General features: G+C 44.3%; 1 protein-coding gene across 1 annotated transcript in view; it reads left to right on the plus strand.

The window, feature by feature from the left end:
• PARD3 (par-3 family cell polarity regulator) overlaps positions 292-23,101 on the plus strand; it is a 435,432-nt gene continuing 412,622 nt past the window's right edge. The window contains exons 1-2 of the mRNA XM_021389241.1: positions 292-375; positions 3,073-3,183. Of these exons, the coding sequence (XP_021244916.1) occupies positions 292-375; positions 3,073-3,183 (195 nt within the window). The remainder of the gene's footprint in view (positions 376-3,072; positions 3,184-23,101) is intronic.

A 23,101-nucleotide genomic window follows, 5' to 3' on the forward strand; every position in this document is an offset into this window, starting at 1 on the left:
CTGCTGGGAGAGCCCTGTGAGCAGAAGTGGTGGGTGTGGAGGATCCCCAGGAGATGTCCGAGATCCTTGTTCTCAGAGGGAGCTCTGAGTGCTGCAGGGACGGGGGACACTGAGGGTCTCAGTGCATCCCTGCTCTGTTCCTGAAGGTCTTGGTTAGGAAGGAAAAAAAGCAGGAAGCACTCGCTACTCTTTTGTTATTCCTCTTGCAACAGTTGCGATTCTGGCTGGGAAACGAGTAAGGGATCGGCTGGGATGGGGCCGCCCCGTCGCTGATGGTGTGCTGCAGGCACTATGCATGCCCATGTGCTGCGGGTACAGCGCAGTGGCCCAAAGTGTGTCCTGGAGGAGCACCGAGGGCTTGGCTGGGCCGTTCATGTGAGAAGCATTTGCAGAATTCATTCTTCAGTGCCACAGCATTGGCAAATATCAAGTATTGTGATGCCTGGGATTTGCGTCTGGTCACGGCCTGGCCCCTGCCCCAGCTTCCCGTCCTGGTTTACATGGCGTTGTACTGCAGGTATTAGCAGTTATACGGTGGTTATGCCGTGTGCCACGGGTATGGGCTGGAGTAGCCATAATTACTGAGATTGTTCCTATTATATGGAAATATTGTGGTTGAAAACCTAGCAGCAGCTTCCACAGGTTTTTCTGTGTGTGGTTTTTGCAGTCAGTGTCACACTTTGTGTTTAATCTGATCCCAGTGCTGCCCAAGATGGATCCCAGAGCCTCCCATAAGCGCATGGGTAATGTAGTAAATGTATGGTACCAGGGGCAGGGCTTCTTGGGTTACTGTCTTCTTCCAGCAGTTAGATGGTTTGCTTTCAGTGGTAGTGTAGTGTTAGTGTAGCCAGGGAGCAACTCTCCCGTCTGGACTGAGATGGTGAGGAGACAAAGTGATTCCTGCACTGAGAGGTGGAGGTGTGTGTGTGTGTGTGATGACCGGGCCTGGCAGCTGGCCCTATACTGACACTGAGATCTGCTGAACTGCTGCTGTGGAAAACGCCTTTGTGGTGGAACAGTGTTCAGAATAGTTTAATGAAATGTATGGTTTTCCTGCTGACTGGAAAGCAATGTTTCTCATCCCGCTCAAGGAGCGTGGCGGCTCAGCGTGGCTGTGCTGCTGGGAGAGGGCCGGAGTTGCTGCTGGCCTTGGCCAGAGCTTTCTGAACTCTGTTACTGAGGCTGCGTGCTGGGAGTGAGGAGAGTACATATGCAGGTAATGGAGATCGTAGTGAGGTTCTCCTCTCTGTGAAACATTAAAAAGCACATGGCTGACACACCTATTTACTGCAGTCTCTTGTGGATGCTGCTGTCTGTGGTTGGTGTTCATACATCTCAAAGAAGTTCAGTGTGGATTAACACAGCTGTCGGTACTAAATCTTTACGTGCAGAATGACTTCCTAACATGGTGGGCTGTGTGCGGAGTGCACTGTGTCCAGGAAATCTCTGTGATCCCTTGCCTTTGTTCCAAAGGGAGCTCCGTGTCTGAAACGTGATCCATTTCTCCTCAAGTTGTGTTTGTGGAGAAAGATGAAGTGAATTGAGAGATGTTTGAGAAGTCCACCTGTCAGGGGTGCTTGGACGTGGTGTGTGACACAACTTCTGCAGCGCGCATTCCATGAGCTCGGTTTGTTCAGGTGGTGGCTGACCTGAGAGGCACTCAAGGAGCTTGGGGCTCAGTGAGTTCCATGTCTGTGCCATTCTGGTCATGGTTCCTGGGCAGTTCATTTGGTGATTGAATGGTGCTGGAGAAGAGCTATGCGGATCCTTGGGAAGAGGGGAGGCCAACCAGCCCGTGATATGTTAACACTGACGGAAGGAGTAGATGGGCTGCTCTGCCAGGGAACAGGCAGATGGGCGTTTGGTTTGAAATATTTTAAGTGATTGCTTATGACCTAATGTGAAAGTGTGGAAAATATCCATTAAAATAATGTCAAGTTGGATGTGTAAATTAACATCAAAAAGAACTAAACTGCCCACAGGGGCTTTTGGGGCTCTTTGTGGCTGTAGATCCTGCTGTCCCATGTGCCACGAGCTTGTCACAGTGTTTGGAGACTGCACGTAATCCTGATTTTCTGTGAAAAATAAGGAAATAAACAGAAACTCCCCCTTTACCCACAGCATTTTAGGAGAATCCTTTCCCCTCCCCCTCACCAGAACATTGTGGAAAATTAAATCTTGGAGGGATTGCAGTATTGTATGGAACAATGCTTCAATTGTTAATTTAAAAACCACAGGATGTTAATATTTGTTAGAAGTAATTGAAGTCTGTTCCCCGATAGCATTTGAAGGCAGCTGCTGATACCAGACCAGGACTCAAAACCCCTCGGTGCTGTAAGCAGAGGTAGCCGTGTCAGGTGCCACCCAGAGCCTGAAGCCCCAGCTCGCTGGTAGGCGTGAAATCCATTAGCAGGGAAGCATGAGGAGAAATGCTGTGTTCTTAGGGAGTGTATACTGCATTTTTTTTTTGTTCTTAATTTGTCTTTCTTTTTCTCAGTGCGAGCTAGCACAGGAGTGTGTCAGCATGAAAATCTCCTGATTTTGTGTGTGCTTTCTATGGGTGTTAGCATTCTCTCTGCACAAGAGCGGCTGCCAGGTTTTGGCGTAGGCACAGCCGATTCCCTCAGGGTGCCTTTGGGATACTCCTTTGCAGTCACAGTGAAGACACTCATGGGCAGTGATGGCATACATAGCAGAAAGGAGGTTTTATTTTCAATTCATCTCTGCTGAGTTGCGTCGCAGCCCGTTCCCCTTTGGAAAGCTGCTGTGGGATTCTGCAGGTTTGGAAGCTACTGCTGGAAATGCAAGTCTACAGCTGGTGTATGGTGATGGAATTCCCTCATTTGTTGTAGAAAACTTCTTTTTCCCCAGTTCTCTCTTTATAACTCTGCTTTCTTGTAGCTATGCTGAGCATGAGAGCTGGGCGGCATGCAAGTCCTTCAGCTCTGCAGGTAGCATTAGTGGGGGCATGCGTGGTGTTACCTTGTTTTGCTTATGTGAGCAATACATATCTTAGCTGGATGGGCTGCAGCATTATTTTAAGATAGTATTGCATGATTTGTCAATATTTAGCCATTACTTACTGATGGCAGCAGTGCAGTGCGCTTTGTGGAAGAGCAGCTTGTGGGCGACTCACTGCTGGGTGCTGAGCTCAGCTGCAGCGCTGAAGATGGAATTGTGGAGGTCTGTGAAAGCACTCAGCGTGGTCCGTGAGTGGCTCCGGCCTGCAATTTGGGGTTGAGGAGCTGCCAGCCTTCCTTGTCTCGGGCAATAGCCTCGACCAGTGGAAACCATCCGAATCTCATAGCTCTTCGCACTTCAATGCAGTTATGATGGTTGCAGATGTTTTAGTGCTATAAAAGCACTGCTGGAAGTAGCGCTTTCTCAGTTGTATCAGACTATGACATCTTCTGGTTGTGGCACATTCAGTCTGGTAAAATAAGATGGAGTAAACAGGGGAGAAACATTACTGATATTGGTCAGACAGCGTACAGCTCATGTAGCTTTATAACAATTTCCTGGTTCTTCAAAGGAAAACAAACCTCTTCATCCAAATAGAAACTGAATGGATAAAACATGCAACAATGCCGAACTGATGCTTATGTATATTGAAAATAAAGTGGAATTCTTCTGACATAAATCCAGAGTATGGCACAGATGTTCTCACTCAGAAATATTTTGTGAGCAGTAAGAAAATAAAAAGTGGAGGAAAAAAAGTATTAAAAATTCTGCAAGATACATTAGAGCATCTGTGCTCTATATTTTTCTTTTCTTTTTAATATACAGTATGTATTTTCCTTGTTTCTTTGAGGTCATTTTACTGTAGTGCTCAGCAAATCTGGTCCTGGAATGAAAAAATCCAAGAAGCCAAACTGCCTCTGAGGGAAGTTCCATAATGCAGTGATGCTGCTTAAAAATGAGAAGGGAAAAAGAATGCTTGGGAGCTGGCAGCACAGATGTCCACAGTGCTTGTCAGGAAGACTGGTACCGCTGGTGGAAGGGAAATGAGTCAAATTCTGAATTCAGGAAAAAGTAATTTTAAATGAGCAGTGACCATTAGGGTGTTTTTGTTCTTAAGATAATCACGTTCTTTTTGCTTGTGACCCTGTTGAAGTATTACATTGTTTCCAGTTGGTAGCTTTAGTTATTTTCACAATTTGATTCCAACTATTCGTTAAATCAGAAGTGCTTTTAATAATTATTTTATTGCACTTACTCTTAAACACACAAACAAAAAAAACCCAAGCCAACCAACCACCACCAACAAAAATCCCAGGTAATAGGTACATGAGGGTGACTTATGTTCTACTTGAGTTCCTTATTGTACTGGTGGTACAGATCATAGAATCAAAGAATATCCCCAGTTGGACGACACCCATAAGGATCATCGAGTCCAACTCTTGGCTCCCCACAGGACCACCCAAAAATCAGACCACGTGTCTGAGAGCACTGTCCAGATACTTTTTTGAATTCTGGCAGCTTGGGGCCATGACAACTTTCCTGTGGAGCCAGTGCTCCGCCACCGTCTGGTGAAGAACCTTTTCCTGATGCCCAGCCTGACCCTGCCCTGTTGCAGCTCCATGCTGTTCCCTCACCAAGCTATCAATGCTATGCTTGGTGCACCCTGACAATTGGCGTTCTTGGCTGCCTGGGCATGCTGCTGACTCATATTCAACTTGCTGGGGACCAACACCACCAGATCCCTTTCAGTGGGTCTGCTCTTTAGCATCTCATCCCCCAGTCTGTATGTATAGCCAGAGTTGCCTCTCCCCAGATGCAGAATCCAACACTTGCTCTTGTTAAACTTTGTGTCACTGGTCGTTGCTCAGCTCTCTAATTTGTCTAGATCTCTCTGCAAGGCCTTTCCACCTTCAGTGGGGTCAACAGCTCTTCCCAGCACTGAGTCCTAAACAAAACGAGGAATGTATCCTACCTGAAAGCTCTCAGACTAGATCCCATTTGCTGTATTTGCATGTGGGCCTGCTGGAAATGTATGTGGGAGCATTTCTTGTACCTGTCTGGAGGCACAGTGCCGGCCCTCTGAGGTTTTCTGTCTGTAGTAGAAAATAAGCTTGCCTGGCTTGGGAAATGTCAATACAGAGAATCTTCCAAATTGAATTCAGTGCTGACCTTGCTGCTCTGCTGTGTGAGATAAGGGCTCACCAGGCACTCACGTCAGCAAAAGCACCTGTGTTGGTGAGGTGCAGAGGGCACTGATTTCATTGAATTAAGGCATTATGGATGCCGTGCTGCCTCTCAGGGTTTCCAGTGGAAGGGGAATTTCATCAAGGCTGTGTGTGTTGCAGCATGGGCTGTGTGTTGTGGGGCTGTGTGACACCAGCCAGCCCCATCTGCAAGGCTTTGTGCTGGGCTGCTTGGCTTGCTTGGCTTCCCACATCAGTGCGTCTCCGGCTCGTTGGGACTTCTTGGTAACAGGAATAGGGCTGGCAGAAGGGAAGGGATGGTGAGGAGAAGAGTGGACTTCTGAAGGGGAGGGAAAAAGGCTTGGGGTGGCTCTGGAGTCTGGCCAAAGGAAAAACCTCCGTGGCAGTGACAGATGGATGTAGCTCCTGGTACCATTTCTTTCACAAGAGGGAAATAGGAATTTGCAAGGGGGCAAGATGATAAATTGCATACTGACAAATGAGAAGAGCTGAACGTAGGAAGAATCTGGTTAACTCTGTGCCCCAGAGGTAAGCACTCAATTTAGGAAGAGGATGAAATATACATCCTCAGTGGGACACCAAGGCTGTCGTTCAGAGGGCTTTATTTTAAAAAGAAACCCAGGGAATTTATCACAGGAAGCTGTCCTTTTTGGGTCATAGGTCATAGGTGTCCTGAAAGTAGTGAATCTCTGACTTGGCAGGGAAAACAGGCACCATTTTGGAAAAGTGACATTCCATTTTTAGCCATACTTTCCCCATTCTCTTAGCTTAGCTGGCTGCTTATGCAGAGATTCTGGACCTTTGCAATAGGAGCGAGCTGCTTTGTCATTAGTGGTTTTCTTTTCAAGTGCCCACGTTGATAGGAATTTGTTATGAGTATGCATGCTCTTGCTAAACCAGGGAGTCGGAGGGCTATTTGCAATGTTCTGGTATTCCTGTTGAATTACTAATGGGAGAAACAAGTTATGTGGGTACAAAAAGTTTTAAATGGAGATAGAACGGTTGGGAGTGTCTGCGTGCTTGTGTGTGCGCCCACTTGGGTGTTCTCATTCGTTTGAAGAAATTTAGCCACACTTACCAAATGAGCAAGGAGTTTCACCTTACCCCATCTTTTTTGCATGTGCTTTCAAAGTTCTTGAGTTACTCTGCCTTCCCCTAGGCAAAGGGCACATCGTGCTTTTCTTCCCTATTAAATGTTGGAAGCTGCGTCCTACCTGTGAGAAACCTGCAGAGATGCACCCTGTCATGCACGGCAGGGGAGCAGCTGCTTTGTTTTTGTCCTCAGAATCTGTCTGAGCAGGAGCAGAACTTCATGAAATACAGAAAAAATACTCATAGAAGTTTTGGAGTGTCTGTGAGGTGACCAGCCTAGAAGTTTTGTTGCTGTAACAGCTGAAGTGTTGGTTAAACTGAAACTTCAAGCACCTTTAGCTTTAATAAACTGCTAAATTAGACTTTGCTGCCTTGGTCAAAGAAGAAAATGTTGTGTCCTGTATGTAGCACCGGGTGTTTAACTTGCGGTTGTAGGAGGCAAGGGAGCTGTCTCACACTGCACCTCGCAATCACACCAAGCATAATGCTTTGGTAAACTGAAACCAGATGTCAATGTGTGAAGTGTTATTGTAATCTGTGTCTTGCAAATCTCCCCTTTATGAGTATGGATGTTTGAAGTACATCCCGATGACCCTGTTGTTGTGTCACATCGCCACAGATCGGTCCCATGCCAAGCTGGGAGCCAGTGTCCTGCAGCTGCTGGGGGAATCCCAGCATGACCCAGCTCTGTCCCTGCTCGCTGGGGTGCCACGTCTTTGGGCTGAATTCCCTGGCTGCAGAATGGCAGCAGCAGCAAAGCAGAGCTAGCTTATACAAAAAGTTAATTTGTGCTAAGTATTCTTTCGATATTTGAATATGCAGCAATTATCTTGGACGTACTGCTGTTTGCCTTTTAGGATTTGGAGAAGTCTAAACAAACTGCTGAAGGGAACTGTATTATAAATCTCCTTCTGAAACATTTTTTTACAATGGTGTGTTTCAGATTGAGACTAAAGCTGCTCTCTGTGGTGTCCTGGTGTCTGGTGACTGCTGGGAGCAATGCTGGGCCCAGGGTAAGGGAAGGGCTTGGGCAGAGCTCTGATGTGTGCAGTCACCTAAGGGACCCTGGGAGTCCCCGTTCTGGATATGCCCTCAAGGTGAGAGTGTAACTGCTTGCACATGGATGCTGCTTCTCTGGCTTTTAGAAAGAGATCCATAGTTCTATATTTACCGTGGCCAGCTGCTGTGCTGGAGCATGGTTTGTAGGAAGTGCTCCACTTTGTTCTAAATTGCTTTGACTTCTTAATTCGGTGCTTGCTTGGTCTCACTGTTGAACAAGGTAAATAGAAACATATGTTTTCTTTGTTTAATATGAAAGTTATTAGAATATTTTGGATCTGAACATTGTAATAGCTAATTTTGTAACTTGTACGTTGTATGGGTCTGCTTTGCTTTCTTAGCCCATGTGTTATGTCTGTGATTATACAGTGATAGGGATAAAGGCTGCTCCAGCTCTGGGTGCTTTCACATGGTGCTTCTGCTTCTATGTGCATTTTGTTGCCTCCTGAAAGGCTTTGTTGCCAAACGTTAGTAAATGCCAAAGACACTATGAATATCCATTGATATTGAATATCCATTCTCAGACACAATAAATACACAATTTTTCTTGATCACTTTTGGAGATTAAAGTTGTATGTCATATTGAAATTAAAACAAATAGTTATTCTGTTATGAATTATGATTTAGATGCATGCCATGTTTAGTCCAGAACTTTTCTGTCAGTTGCTTTCCTAATGTGTACTGTTCCTTTCTGAAGTGGAGCGCAGAGCGTAATAACTCACCTTCCTGCTTCATGTTATTCTGCTGTATAAGATAAATGCTGAGATAGGAAGCAGAACTGTGAGATTGAGCAGTTTATTATTAACACCCTGTTGCAGCTTTTCTTTCACCTGTTGCTCTGGTCTGAAAGCAGACTCTCAGTGAAGACCACACAGCTTCAGGTGTGCCAGCTGTACCTCAGTCCAACATGTGAGGGGGTCTGTGCCCTGCACAACCCAACTTGTGCCCCTCTCAGCATCTCCAACCAACAGCAGCCAGCCCTTTGCTGCTCACCTCCTCCTTTGCCACACATGAAGCTGGGAGGTGGGTGTTCTGGGGATGTGGACCAACGGCTTGCTGAGGGCAAAGTAAAGGTTTCTCAGAAGCTGCCTTGTGATGATGATGGCAGACGCATGTACTTTTTTCTTCCCCTCCTTCATAATGTCGAAATTTCAGTGTGCAGCTCTTCGGTGTGTAAATTATGGTGTGTGTGGGAGGGAGGACATAGTGGAGATTGGTACCTAGACCAGTCAAATGACATGGGCTTACATCTGTCCCATGGAAGCTGAGGGAATTTAGAATTAAACACTGATCTCTAATGACAACAGTTCTTCTACTTATTTGAACTTCAAAGCTCCCCTCTCCCTCCTTCTTAAAACCCAATGTGAGATGTAAGAGCAAAGCAGAGGAGTCCTTCCCCAGCTCCTTATAAACATGCTTTGTCGTCTCTGCTGCTTGGGCTGTGCTGCTAAATGGGGAAGGGAGAAACAGAGCATCAGAGTGATTTTCAACAAAATGTAATGTGATACATTTTTTTTGTTTTAAAGCTTTGATTTTAATGGACGTTATAATCAGTGTAGGGGAACTCCACTAACTAAAACTCCAGGTCCATGTTTTGTTATTTCTTAAATGACTTGAACGATGATCCTATTTAGCTGATATTTTATATCACTTCTCAAGTAATTTTTGTAGCTGTGTTTCATTGTAGAACTTGCCCCTTTGGGAGTCCTTTGGAGCTCAGTTAACAAAATCCACTTGAAATTCATTTGCTTAAAAGCATGGAGACTTTTTTTTTTTCTGCTGCTTTACCAACACCTTCATCCTGGTTGCTACTGTGGGCTTCAATTTTTGGAGCTTCATCTATGCTCACTGCTGAGGAGCCCTGCTTGGTTTGTACAAGACCAGCAGCAGTTCCGTTACTGCCTGGAGGGCTGCTGTGCAGCATCCACTGGGAGAGCCTCCTGGGTGTTAGAGCTTTCTTTCATTGTAGGATGAACTGCTGCAAGTTGCCTTGATTTCTTACCATGAGGTAAGGTCATGCATACAGGTTGTATGAGCTGTTGGTGAGCACAAATGGTTTGAGTCCTGACTCAGAGTTACATCTTGCTTGTCTGCAGCTCTGAAAGCAGGGCGTCTTTGGAGGAGTTTAATGCAACTTTGCTAATACATCATAGGAAACTAACGATAGGTGTTTTTATTTGGTCAGAATTATTCCATTTTGATGTGTGAAAAAACCTTGGGGAATGGAAAGATGTAGAAATGCATGAGGAAGGCTATAAACACTGTGGTTAGGATTTAAGAAAAAACACTGCAGTGTCTCAGTTCAGAGGAGACAGTTGAATCCTGTGGTGAAGATGTAGGAAATTCCTTGATAGCTTTTCACCACCAGGCTGCGATTTGGGAAGGGAGGTGGCTCTGTCAGTGCCCTGCTGTGCCAGGGTGGGGCTGGGTCCTTTCCATCACCGCTGTCCCAGATCCACAGTCACTGAGAGAGTCATTGTTTATAGCAAGTGGATGCTTGTACAACATCCACATGGGGATTTTTTCCATGTCTTTGTGTTCTCTTAAGACAGTCAAAAGTACTTTGCTGAACTGGTTGTTGGTGCTGCAGCAGAGCCATGATGCGCCCATCAACTACAACAGTGCATTGTGCCTCAGCAAGCTGCAGTCTGGCACTTTGGGTAGTAATGCAGCAGCATGTGAGCTTCAGCAGTGTGCTCACCTCACGTCTGTGCGGTGCTGGGCTCTCAGTGTCATCTTGTTTGAAATGAAACATGCTGTGGTTTATATGCTGCAGGCACAGCCAACATGCCTGCTGCCTTGCGTGGCTCCAGCAGTGTTCGGCCGTTTGTAACCTGGGGGCTGAGGCCCTGCCTCTACCTGCAGCCCAGCAGCAAGGGGAAAAATGCATTGTGTACTGCACGCCAGTCTGCCTGATGGTAACTGCTGATGTGTCACTGTGCCACCAGGAGTGTCCACTGGTCCTGCATGGTGAGGACGGCCGTTGCAGCGTGAGTGTGCATGATACTGAGAGCAGTTTGCAGAGAGAATGGGTATCGTTCTTCTCTGGTGGAAAGGTGTCAAGGAACTGCACCCAGGGGCATGCAGCAGATCAGCAGAGAGAGTATGAATGCTTTCAGGCATGCCTGCCTCTTGCGTGGAGTGTACGGGCTTGGAAACAAGATTTCTCTCCAGTGCCTTCTCATCTTAACTTGGTAATTTTCTTGTGTGCTTCGCCACCTTCTCCCATCAAAAAGCAAATCAGGGAGCAAATGTTGTAGCATTTGGCAGGTATGTAATTAACCCACAGAGCAAATGGGGAAGTGAGGCGCGGGAGGTCACTGACTTCAGGGCCACACAGGCAGCCCAGCACCGGGCTGGAAATAACATGCTGATGTGCTGACTCCTCAGCCGCAGCTCTATCTTTCCCCTCTAGTAAGGATGTGGTGAAGCACTGCTGTACTTAATCCTGCTGCTCTTCTGAAGGTTAGCCTCCCTGTGAAAAGACGTGCCAGGCTTTGCCAGGCTGAAAAGAGAGTGTCTTGTGGTAACTGGCTGCTGGAAAGAAAGTATCTTCCTGCTAGGGAAGTGTGGGCTCTGCTTGCTCAACTGCTTAATAATTACTGTTTCTTGTGTAATTTATTTCACAGGTCTCAGTTTGTGTGAGATCTCTCTCACAGTATGAGTTACTGTGGTTGAAACTTCTGTACAGTAATCCACACTGAGTAGTGAGGATGTTGATTCCAATATTGCATACTTGTTGAAAAGGTTGTAACTTAGAAAGAAGGCAGAACAAAGACTTATGTTTCACTTTAATATAACTAAGTGGATTTATTAATAGCGATTTTTATTTTTTTTTAAATTTTATTTTAAACTTAGCCCCACACAGAAGCTATAAGGAGATGTATCAGTGATGTATTTGGCTTAAATACAAGAAGTTTAGACAAGGGAGAACATAGACCTGTGCTGGTGAAACTTGTCTGATTTTTTCTCATTAAAGTGCTGTATTTTTCTTTTAATACTGAAGTATTAGAAGTAAATAGTAAGTGCTCTAAAGTTCAGCTGGTGCTGGTGAGAAAAGGTGCCAGGTCAAAAGGCAAGGGCTGGGAGCAAGAACTGTCTGCGTGCGTGCGTGTTCCTTTTAGATTGATGGGGTTAATTGCCACGGTCTCGACTTTGCTTGTGGACTACTGTGCTACTGATGCTGACTGAAAAGGAGCTCAGTCTAGCACAACTTTTTAATCCCTTCTTCATGCAGTGCGGAAGAAAGCACATTTTCTCCTTGTAGATGTAAGTTTTCATTATCATAATGTCATATCAGGATCTCTATATTAAGGAGAAGGAAACATGCAGAGCTGTGTTTGCTATAGCAAGTATTAAATAATAAAAATAATAAGCCCTGAAAATTGAGATATTACAGATTATAATGTCACCCTAAAACAGCTTTTAAAATGACTGGTTTGAATTTAATAAGCAGCAATTAATTCTTTTGTGTTTTAAAAACATGCCACAGCACAACTGCAGCTCAGTATTACTGCTTTTGTTGAAGCCTTCAGGTTCTGCTAGCAGCTGACATAGCCACGTTATCTCCAGCACTTTGGAAAAATGCAGCTGGAGGACTGTGCAAATGAAAACATTTACTGACTAATTTCAGATGAACCATTGTTCGTCTTCTGGCACTAGACTTCATTTCCAAGTGACTCCGCGCCTTTGACAAGCACACTGTTACCCGACATGAGGACGTACAATGCAAAGTGACTTCTTGAAACTGGATAGCTTGAGAGATTTCAGTGAATCCTGTTAACAAATATCTCTAATGATTTGCATGCATCATTTTGCGTCTCTTCCTTGTTGTAGCACTTCCCTATTATTCCAGACATGCTTTCATTAGAAAGCCCCTGAGAATGTATTGTCTGCTTGTACTTAGGTTTGAACATTCCTGAAGCTCACAGTGCTGCTGTTTTGCTTTCTGCTCTCTCCTCAACTTCTACTGCCTTTGGAAACAGAGCTGTTTCTCACCTGTGCAATGGCATTGCTGTTGGCTTTTTCATCAAAATTAATTTTCCCTAGTTTATAGCCTCTACTTTTTTTTTTTTTTTTTCTGGTGCTGTTTCTGTTTCTTGCAATTGATTGTTACATGACAGTGTCCCCTTCCATTGTAGGCACTATATGCACTCCAAAGGCTCTGTTTTAGGGGGTTTCCTGGTTCTCATGTGTTACAGAGTGCATAGTGACACTATGAAAGGAAATCACAGCATCTCAGTTGTGGTCATTGCTTCATCCGCTGTGTCCTACAGTAGAAGAAAAGAGGACGGTGAGGTGGTTTCAGAACTGGCTGAGCTCAGAGGGTTGTGATCAGTGGTGCAAAGTCCAGTTGGAGGCCTGTGTTTAGCGGTGTTCCTCAGGGGTCGGTGCTGGGTCCAGTCTCATTCAACGTCTTCATCAGTGACCTTGATGAGGGGATAGTGCGCACCCTCAGCAAGTTTGCTGATGATACAAAGCTGGGAGGAATGGCTGACGCACCAGAAGGCTGTGCTACCATTTAGTGAGACCTGGACAGGCTGGAGAGTTGGCCGGAGAGAAACCAGAAGAGGTTTAACAAAAGCAGTTATAGAGTCTTGTAATCTAGGGAGGAATAACCACATGTACCATTGCTGGTTGGGGGATGACGTGCTGGAGAGGAGCTCTGCAGAGAGGGACCTGGGGGTCCTGGTGGACAACAGGTTGGCCATGAACTGGCAGTGTGCCCTGGTGGCCAAGAAGGCCAATGCCATCTTGGGATGCATTAAAAAGAGCGTGGGCAGCAGGTCAAGGGAGGTGATCCTCTCCATCTACTCTTCCCTGGTAAAGCCTCACCTGGAGTATTGTGTCCAGTTCTGGGCTCCCTGGTACAAAAAAGACAGGGATCTCCTGGAAAGAATCCAGTGGAGGGCCACAAAGATGATAAAGAGCCTGGAGCATCTCTCTTATGAGGAAAGACTGAGCAACCTGGGTCTGTTCAGCCTTGAGAAAAGAAGATTGAGAGGGGATCTGATCAACGTCTATAAATATCTAAGGTGCGGGAGGCAAAGGGATGAGGCCAGACTCTTTTCAGCGGTGCGTGGCTATAGGACAAGGGGAGATGGCCACAAGCTGAAGCATAGGAAATTCTGCACAAATGTGCATAAGAACTTCTTCACAGTAAGGATGACGGAGCACTGGAACAGGCTGCCCAGAGAGGTTGTGGAGTCTCCTTCTCTGGAGATGTTCAAGACCTGCCTGGATGCCTACCTATGCAACCTGGTCTAGGGAGCCTGCTTTGCAGGGGGGTTGGACTAGATGATCTCTAGAGGTCCCTTCCAGCCCCGACAGTTCTGTGATTCTGTGAGGAGATGGTCTGCAGATGGACATAAATGGTGTATTAACTTATCTTCCTTTACTCTGCCCCATACATATATGTTTTTAGGCTGTCTCGAGCTGCCTTGGGCCTTTTTTTTTTTCCTCTCTGTCCTAAATGATGCTGTTCGCCATACCAGGACGGTAGTCAAGGAATTCTGTATTGCCCTATAAATCTCACACCCTGCTTACATGAGCTGTTCCTGAAGGCATGCAAGAACAAAACAGAAGTGGTGGCTGGTGTGCAAGAATGATGGCAGCAGTGCGCGTTCTGTCCAGACGCTGTCATGCTCTCGTGTGCATGAACCAGCCATGTGAGGACACAGATTTTTCACCTGCCAGCAGGACTGTCGTGAGGTTTGCTACAAATGCTACTGAGGCAGAATTTGCAACAAAAAGCTGAATTTTACTGAATGCAATGGAAGTGCTGTGCATGATGATCATTGAGTATGTGGTGGTAGGCTTCTGCCAGCTCAGATGTTGCTTCATTTCTGCTTGTCCTGACGCCTGCAGTTTACAAGTGTTTAGGTTTCCAAATGTAGACTCTTCTGGTAATGATTTGAAAGGGTATTTCTGTGCCTGTTCTAGCCCAGAATATATTTAAGTTGAGTTTGTAAACCGTTAAATAAGCTTAAACCCATGTGTGTGCTTTCTAACAGCTAGTGAAACTTTCATTTAATCAATTCTAATAATGTTAAGAAATGTACATTCAGCATTTTGTCCGTGGCAGACAAAATGCCTGGAGGGAGAATACAGCCAAACAGACTGCGTATAGGAATCAGTATTAGAAAAAAAAAAACAGAACATCACTGTGAAGAAGGGTAAATAATTCAGTTTAAAACATAAGTAAATAATTGTTTCTCATGTACAATGCTGCACTTTTCATTGAAGTACAAAACCAGAAAAATTGGGTATGTTCACTGATTTACAGGCTGCTCAGACATGAGTGCATGAGACAACTGAAGTTCCTCTAAAGAGAAGGCAGCATAATCTGAGGATCAGCAGCTGAATGGCACTCCCCTTTTTAATCTTCTGTTTCCAGCTGGAAGGGGAAATGTTCTTAGTTTTTTTCCTCTCTCTCTTTTTTCTTTTGTGATAGATTGTAGTTGTAGAGCTAACAAGAATAGACTGTTTGCTTTCACAAGCCAGGCACGTTTCCATACAATTGTTCTATTTGCTTCTTTCTTTATCAGTTGAGGGCAAACCGTTCAAACTATTCTTTTTACAGTACCTTTCCTTTTTATTACCCTTGCCCAGAGCACAGACTTGTTAGTTAGCATTCAGGTGGACTGTGTACAGAACATAAATGGGAGTCATCCCAACGATATTGGCCATTGAAATGCCTCATCTGCCTTCCTTGTTTTTAAAGAGCCAGTTTTCTTTTTTTCCCTATATCTCATCTGCAGTGCAAAGCATAAAATATTTTCAAACACCCTTCAGTTCATGCTGTGTGAATGAATTGAGGAAGTAGTCTGATACGTGTCTGCAATTTGCAATTTACATATAAAATCTGAAAGGTAGAACATCTGAAAAAGAAAATCTCAACTTGGCTTCTGCTGTGTGCACTGAAGTGCTACGCTTATTAAATATAAAACACCTTCAAATCTTAAGATGAGCATATATGGGACCTGTCCCCTACAGGAGAATGACTGCTGTTGTTGCATGACCAGGGCCACATTTAGGTAGGAACTGGATGGAACTGCCCTGAAATCAGCAGACTTCTGTCCAGGCACGGGGACCTGCCACTAATGCTATTTGCCAAATTCTGCAGTTAAACTTCTGAAGATGTGCATTTAGCACTGTATGGTCTGCAATTTCTTCAGGCAGCAGCAACCCCACGGTTGGATTTGTGTCATGTCATGACACTGCTGTGATGGGTCCTCTGTGAGTAGGGCTGGCCTCAAACCTAGGGGTTACCTGGCTCAGCTCCTGGCTCTCAGCAGGGCCAGTACTGTGGTGGTGTTGGTCAGTGTGGATTACTGGTGTGGAAGAGGCAGCTGTGGATGGAAGGAGACACAGAAGGAGGCATTTGCACTCAGCTGTTATGCAGACTGTCTGTGCCTGTAAGCATGCTCTGTAGATGTGATGAACATCACGGATGCCACTTGCTTGGGTGACTGTGCTACCTGTGGAAGGAGGGGATGAATTTGCTGTCAGGATTCCCAAGGCCAGAGGGGACCTGATACTTTGTGAGGCTGACTGTGTTCATTGCCCTTCTGGGAGGCCTTGCAGTGTCCTGTGGTGGGCAGGCCTGTGAGTGACAGCCCCTCTGAGCAGCGTCAGCGAGGTTCCTGGGGCTCTGCTGTGGTTTGACAGGCTTCTGGTGAAGCTGGCACATTTCTAAATGCCCTTATTAGTGATTTTATTGAGAGTGTGCACTGTATTTCCAGTCTGAATGCAGAGCTGCAGTTCTCAGCCTTGTCTGCGGCCTTGCCTTGAAGTTGGTGTCGTAGGCCTTTAGGAGCAGGGGCTGCTTGGGTCGCACTGCAGGTCCCCATGAATCAAATTCCATCACGCCTGTGGATACTATCAGGCTCTGTGATGGAATTTGTCCTTCCAACTCTGGATAAATTGTACTAAGTACCATCAGTGTGGAAAAATGAAGAGAAAAAGGGCAATGGGGCAAGAGACTATGTCTGACCTTGCCACGGCTTCTGTTCAGGTGAAGTCTCACTCCTTATTTGGGCTCAGAGTAATCACAGGATTGAATTTCATTGGATTTCAGTTGCAGGAACAGAGTCCATAATTAAGGAATTCAATGAGTGCTTCTCAGAGTCAGGTTACATTCATTTTGAGGAGTTACTTAGGTGACTGCTTAATTTTCATTCAAGGTTTGAACTCTTATGGGCTTATTAATTTAATTATCTCTTTTTAACTTGTCCTTCTCACACATGCACACTAAGACCCTACTGAGGTAGATTTTAGTTACTGTCTTATCTTTTTTTGGTGATTTGATGTTACTGCTATCAGTGATATGGTAATGTAAAAAGTAATTTTTCTTGTAAATTTAATTTTCTACAGTTCTGCTAAATTGCTATTCATGCTTAACATTATAGCTTTGAGTGAGGCTCAAGATTTCTGCAGAGTCTCTGTCTTTGCAGCTTTGTGTCTACAAGTGTTAAAACTCTTGAAGAGAAGCCTCTTCAGTGATGAATAGATTCAATGATTCAGCTGTTTGTAAGGGTAAAAGAAAAAACAGGAAATCTGAGCACTGTTTTATGGTGTTTGGCAATCTGCTTTCACACAAGAAATGAAGCGTTTTTCTAGTATTCACAAGCGCTGGTGTCTCCAGGCTCTTATAAATGTGCAACACTGGCTGCTTTAGCAATATACACCTCTTAAGCAAGTGGGAGAGGGATGAGAGCCAGCTGGCCCCGAGTTCGGGGTGAGAGATCTAAGAAATCACAGGTTTCATAATTTCATATGTTCAAGAGTCTACACAATGGTTACTTTAGCACTTTTACTTATCATATATTTTAGATGTAGGAGCACAGGCAGTGAGTTCTGAAGTGCTTAACTGGAGTAGCCTTGCATGTTGACAGGTTTCCTTCAGTACTGACTGTCATCAGAAGCATGTGTTGTAAATGGTGTTGCCTGGAAGCTTCTTGAGATGCACTAGAGGTTACCCTGACTCATTTGCTGCACGGAAGTGCTGTAGCAATAGTATAATGGAGTGAGCTTTGAGAGATTTGATTGTAATCAAGTACTGGCATATCTCCTGTTCTTTACAGTTACTTTCTTTTCCCTCCAAAAACTAAATTATCTTAGTTAAAATCTGTCAATTTGTGGCAATAAACATGGTTCTGAAGACTTTAAGGAAAATGTTCTTTATGATATGGAACATCTTATGTTTCCTGCACTGAGTCTTGTTGGAGACGATCCAGATTCCACTCCGTGTTCCCATTTCACAAAATTAATATTCATCCCCCAAAAGCCAATATGTTTTAATAATCTTCATAATAATAATCATAAAACTCTTTACTATCTTGTGATGTGTAATATCTCTTTTTATTTGGTGAAATCAGAACATGCATTAGGTATGAACTTGCGTGATACAAAATGTGAATCATTGTGAAAGAAACCAAACCCCGTGTCATTGCTCTGTGTGAATGTGCTGCTTGCTCATTAAAGGTGTATCTTTGCACTAGGAAGCCAACAATAAATCAAATAACAAATCAGCTCACACCGTACCCTGCAGGTGAGTCAGGCAGCACAGGCTGGATGAGTGCATGTGCCTGTGGGCTCTGAGCATGACAGAGTTGTGCTGGAGCAGCAGCCATATGCTGTGAGAATACACTGAGCTTAAACCACTCATTCTGAGGTGGGAGCATGCACAAAGGTGTTCAGGAGATGATAGCGTTGCCTCAGAGAGAACAGATATTGGATATTGCAGTGCAGGGGCTCATACGTGTCAGTATTGAGCTATACAGAGCTTGCTCCTACTAGGTATAATTTCAGTGTGTGTAAGCTGCCATCACCAAAATCTTTGGTCTTGTTTTGTATTCAAGTACTGATTCCAAGTAGTAATTAATACCCAGTTTAAGAGAGTATCTTCTATGTGATTGTTGGTTTCTCTTGGACAGCTTCAGGTGCTTTGTAGCTCTTTCCTACTTTGAACACTGTTGCTATCCAGTGCACAAAGCTGTGATTGCAGCTCTTTCTCCTACTGACGTTGAGAACTGATATCTTCATGCTGAGATAATGTTATCTTCACCTCCCTCACACCAGCCAACTTTGACAGGAGCAAGCATAAGTACAAATCTAGCTGTTTGGCGTCTACAGGTGGTCTGGGTCCCACAGGCTTCCTTCAGAGTTGGTGCAGAGAAATTCATGGTTCTAAGGTGTGATTCACCTTATCCTCAAGCAGCAATATATAATAGCTGATTTTTACAGTCTGGGAGCTGGCTACAGCATGCCTGCAGCTGCACAGCCTTCCTTCAGTGTGCACATATCCACTGCTAGCTGTCTGGGTCTATCTCAGTGGATCCTATTCATTGTATCCTCTTGTTACAGGTCTCCATTTACACTGGTATGTGATCTTGCAGAGCAGCCACTTGCTATGTATCAGAGTAAGCATATGCATAGAAAAAAACTAAGATAACAACAACAGCAAAAAACCCACCAAAAACCTCTGCTGCTAGCTCTTCATGCAGTTGTAGGAATGTTGCACTTTCATGTTACTTTGGACAAAATGCTCACATCTTGTGTGTTGCTGCGAGAGCTGCACAATGTGTGTATAAGACAGTACTACTTTACTCAGTGCAGAGTACTGAGCTCTGTGCTCTGGGGAGTACTCAGCTCCACAGAGCTGAATGCTGTTGAGAAATGTTGCTTTGTCTTTTCTTGCAAGGAGGGATGGGGACTCCTCAGCTCCTCCCAACAGTGGTATTTACTCCAGTTTTCAATACGAGGGTTAGATAATTTCAAGGTTGTTTTTTAAGGCCAGCCACTAAAATCAGTGTTTTGAAAAACTGTGTATACACGCACAAATACACATATATTTATAATACTTCTTTTCACCTGTATAAGCTCAAATAAACTCTTCAAACCCAGTAGGTTTTGGCATAAACTTAAAAAGGAGCATAAGAACGTCTTCATATTTAGCATCTAATTTTTTTCATTCCTCCACTGCTTCGAAGTTGCATAAAAAGTAACACTGAACTTTGTCGTGTATGGCTGTGGAAACAATTTTAAATCACATATTTCAACAAAATGCACTGTCCTGACATGTGTTTCATGATCTGCTTGTTTGCTCTTTCCACTGCTTTGAAACCAGGTTGCTAAATGGTGATGGGATGGAGGTGATTAGTTTTACATGTGCCTTACTGTGTCATGTAGAATTAGATGAATAAATATTGAAAGCCCTGGAAAAAAAGTATGAGAGAAGCACCAGGGTTGTATAACCACCTCTGTGTAGTGAAAATGGTGTCAATCAGATACATAGGCATGTTGAAGCAGATCTGGAAGCTGTTTGAAAAGAAATCGTGGCAATTGTTCCTTCTAACGTAAACATTTTGTAACTCTAATTAAAAGGTACAAGAAGAAAAGGGTTGTGCTTGCAAGTAAGGAGTTGTTCTATGGTGTGTTGGGGGAAACGAACTGAATTGTTTTGCAATTTATATAATTCAGTTTCAAAAATAAAGCTGTTCTTGGTGGAATACCCTTGTGGATGCAGTCAGTGTCAGGTGGTCCCAACCTGCAGGCTACCTGTTACGCGCAGATGCATGTCCATAATGTTGCAGGCTGTTACTTGCACTGTAAAATTGAAGCTAAAAGCTTGGCAGTATTGGTAAACGTGGTAGTAAAACTTATTACAGTCCTTTATAAGTGTTTAAGGAGGAAATCTTTCATTATATCCATAATATTGTGGCATAAATGCTATCACACACAGTCAAGTTGTCACCATGTGCTGAATTCCCAAGTACTGTGAGAGGAAACATTCATTTGTGGTTTTGAAATAAGATGTTTTCAGTTCAGGATTGATAGGCACAGCGAATTCTGTACCACTGCTGGTGTTATTCTTGAGCTTACATTTTGGTAATGTTGTTACGATACCTATCCCTTGCCATTGCACAGCCGAGTACTGGGGATTGTTTCAGGGCAGTGAACCTATCCAATTCCAAACAAGTCATTTACTGTTGAAACAAAGTTCTAAAGTTCTAACTGCTGGAGCTGCACTGTGTTGAAGTTACAGAGCTGGGAAGACAAACACAGGTTTCTGTTTGGTGCTAATCCTTTCTTAAAGCTTTTTTTCTGTGACCAGTGGCTGCACCAACCCAAGGTTGTAGTGCCACACTTCAGAGGGGTTTTGTGGGCTGGACAGTGCTGCTCCCCAGGAGCTGGGGATAGTAGTAGTAGTTTGGTGATGTGCTGCTTCTCACCATACCCCTTTGCCATCCCCCCTCTGGATACCACTAGTTTATTATTATTATTATTATTATTTTTTCCAGTGTGGGTCTTACTCAGTTCTTTTCCCCGGGGGATTTCAGTGTATTGTTTGTCTGTTGGGTTGGCAGAGGGAGCGTGCGTGCTGGTGGGCACAGAGCACTGGGGGAAAAGAGTGGATGTTTTAAAGGAACATGCTGTTCAGTGATCTTTAGCTGTGTTTTCTGATTTTTCCTTTTGACTTTGTAGTCCTGCTCTGTCCTGTTGAATGCTGATACTTACACCTGCAAGTACTAACATTCCCATCCAATGTTGTTAACATCAACTCTGAAGCCAGAAGAGCTGCTTACACAATGCTGACAGCTTGGGGTTTTGAACTTGCAGCTGCTCGTGTCCTTAAAAAAGATGCTTCACAGCTGTGAGATCTTGTTTCTGTAGATCCTTCAAATGGAAGCGTAGAGCTAGAGGTGACAAATCTGAATTTACAGCATTTTTCCTCTTGGTAGCATGAACAAATACACAGTAGCACAAATGGCAATTGCTATGAAACGCTAAATTGGGATGTTGGGAACTAGCGGTCAAGAACAAAAGAATAATAAAAAGAATAAACAAAGATCAGGCGTAGGTGTGATGGTTTATGGTTCACAGTGGCAGTGACCTGTGAAGAGGTCTGGATAGCGGGTTGGATTTTCAGTGTAAAAAATGAGTGCTTTGGCAGTGCACAAACTTGAGTGGCCAGGCGTCACCAGCATAAAAGCTCAGACAAGGCAAATCCAAAGATTCTGAGTTTAATACTTCCCTGAAGTTTTTAATTATTCATTTCAGATGTTTGCTCAAAGTGGAGGGTCTTGGAGCTCGTGCTGTGCCAATATTGCTGCTCCAATACTTGTAGGCTTTTAGTGTCTTGAAGTTACAAGCTGTGTGAAATGAAATACTCAGATCCACAGCTCTCAGCCTTAGCATAGACTGCTGTAAAATCTTTCGGATGTATCTGCTGATTAGGTGCCAGTATCTGAGCAGAAGTAAGAATGCTCTCTTGCGCTGTAACAATCTATTCACTTATTGCCACTGGCCAGAAGTAGGAATTCTTCCTTTCAGTGAGTAGACTAAATCTTGTATGCTACAGTTTTTGTTCTCTGGTTTGATTACATTGCATTCAAATGTGTCTTATTTTACTGTAAATTAGAAGTTTAAAGGGTTGGGGGTGGGAAAGATATGTCAACTTTCTGATTTTCACCATTTCCTTCTAATTCTGCCCTCTGCCCTAGCGTGGGTTTTGAACAGTGGTTTAAGGAGATAAGTGCTGCCATTCCTTGGTAAAACTGGGTACGCTTTCAGAAGTGGTAGGTGGGTAGGTGGTTGTGTTGGGAGGTTCTTAAAGTTTTAGATTATTTTTTCTTTTTAATATTTTTTTTTTTTATAATCACTGGCAATTTAATTAGCAGCCAATCCAAAAATCTGTCTGAGTACCATCTTAAGCTTGCTTTTTGATCTTAAAACATAGAATTTGTAGATCTTCCTCTGCAGAGGGAGTCTGCCATGGGCTGGACTGATGACCTCCCCTGGGTGGAAGGGGCAGGGGCAGGGAGCTGTGGGGCTGTCCCCACCTGTTGCTTAGGGAAAGGGACAGAGCTTTCTGTTGGGAGTGGGTTGGAGCAACAACTTGAAAAGAGTTTGCTTGGGGTGCGGTGAGCAAGTGGTCTTCTAGGAAAAGGTTTGGAGAACGAAAGCAGCAGCAGGAATGGGGAAGAACTTGACAAGCGAGTAGGGTTGCTCCCATGGAGAAGGGTAGGATGTTGTAGCCAGAGGCAAGGAATAATAAGGCTGAGAAGGATAATAGTCCCTCCGGGTAGTGCTGGTGCTGAGCAGAGAAGAAGGTTCAGTTATGGCCCTGCCAGCACTGCTTTGAAGTGGACCAGAAACTCCTGTAGCCTGTGGACAATGTTGGTGAGAAAAAGGTTGTGAAATAAATTGTTTTGTTTAAAAGTTCATTGGACAGGGTGTGAAATTCTGGTGGGGGTTGGGAAGGGAGAACAACCTTCCTGCAACCAGCTGACCAAGGAAGGATTGCTGCTGTTTATGAAAAAGGCAGGAACCAGGAAGGAAGGTACTGAAAACTGCACATTTATCATTGTGGGAGAGCTGGAGAAAAGTGAAAGCTGTGCGGCGGCACACCAGGTTGATCTGGAGTCAAAGTCAAGCTGCAGTAAGGAGTTTGTCGCCCTCCTTTTTTGGCAGAAACAACTGCCTCCCCCCAGCAAAAATCCCCAACCATGCACAAAAAAAACCCAAACAAAATAACGGGATGCTGGGACTCTTTTGAATAGTGTGCACCTACAGATCCCCATGAAATCAACAGGATGAATATGGAGAGATTTTTCCAAGTCTGAGCTGTAAGTTATCCATCAATAATTATTTTAAGAAACATCAGACATTGTTTAAAAATTCTTACTTTGTAGCCAACATCATCATCGTCTTCTCTGCAATGCTGAAGTTAATAGATCTTCCCCTCCTCTTATCATTTATGCTGATGTCTACTCCTTTAT

Source organism: Numida meleagris, chromosome 2, assembly GCF_002078875.1.
Source record: "Numida meleagris isolate 19003 breed g44 Domestic line chromosome 2, NumMel1.0, whole genome shotgun sequence".
NCBI lineage: Eukaryota > Metazoa > Chordata > Aves > Galliformes > Numididae > Numida > Numida meleagris.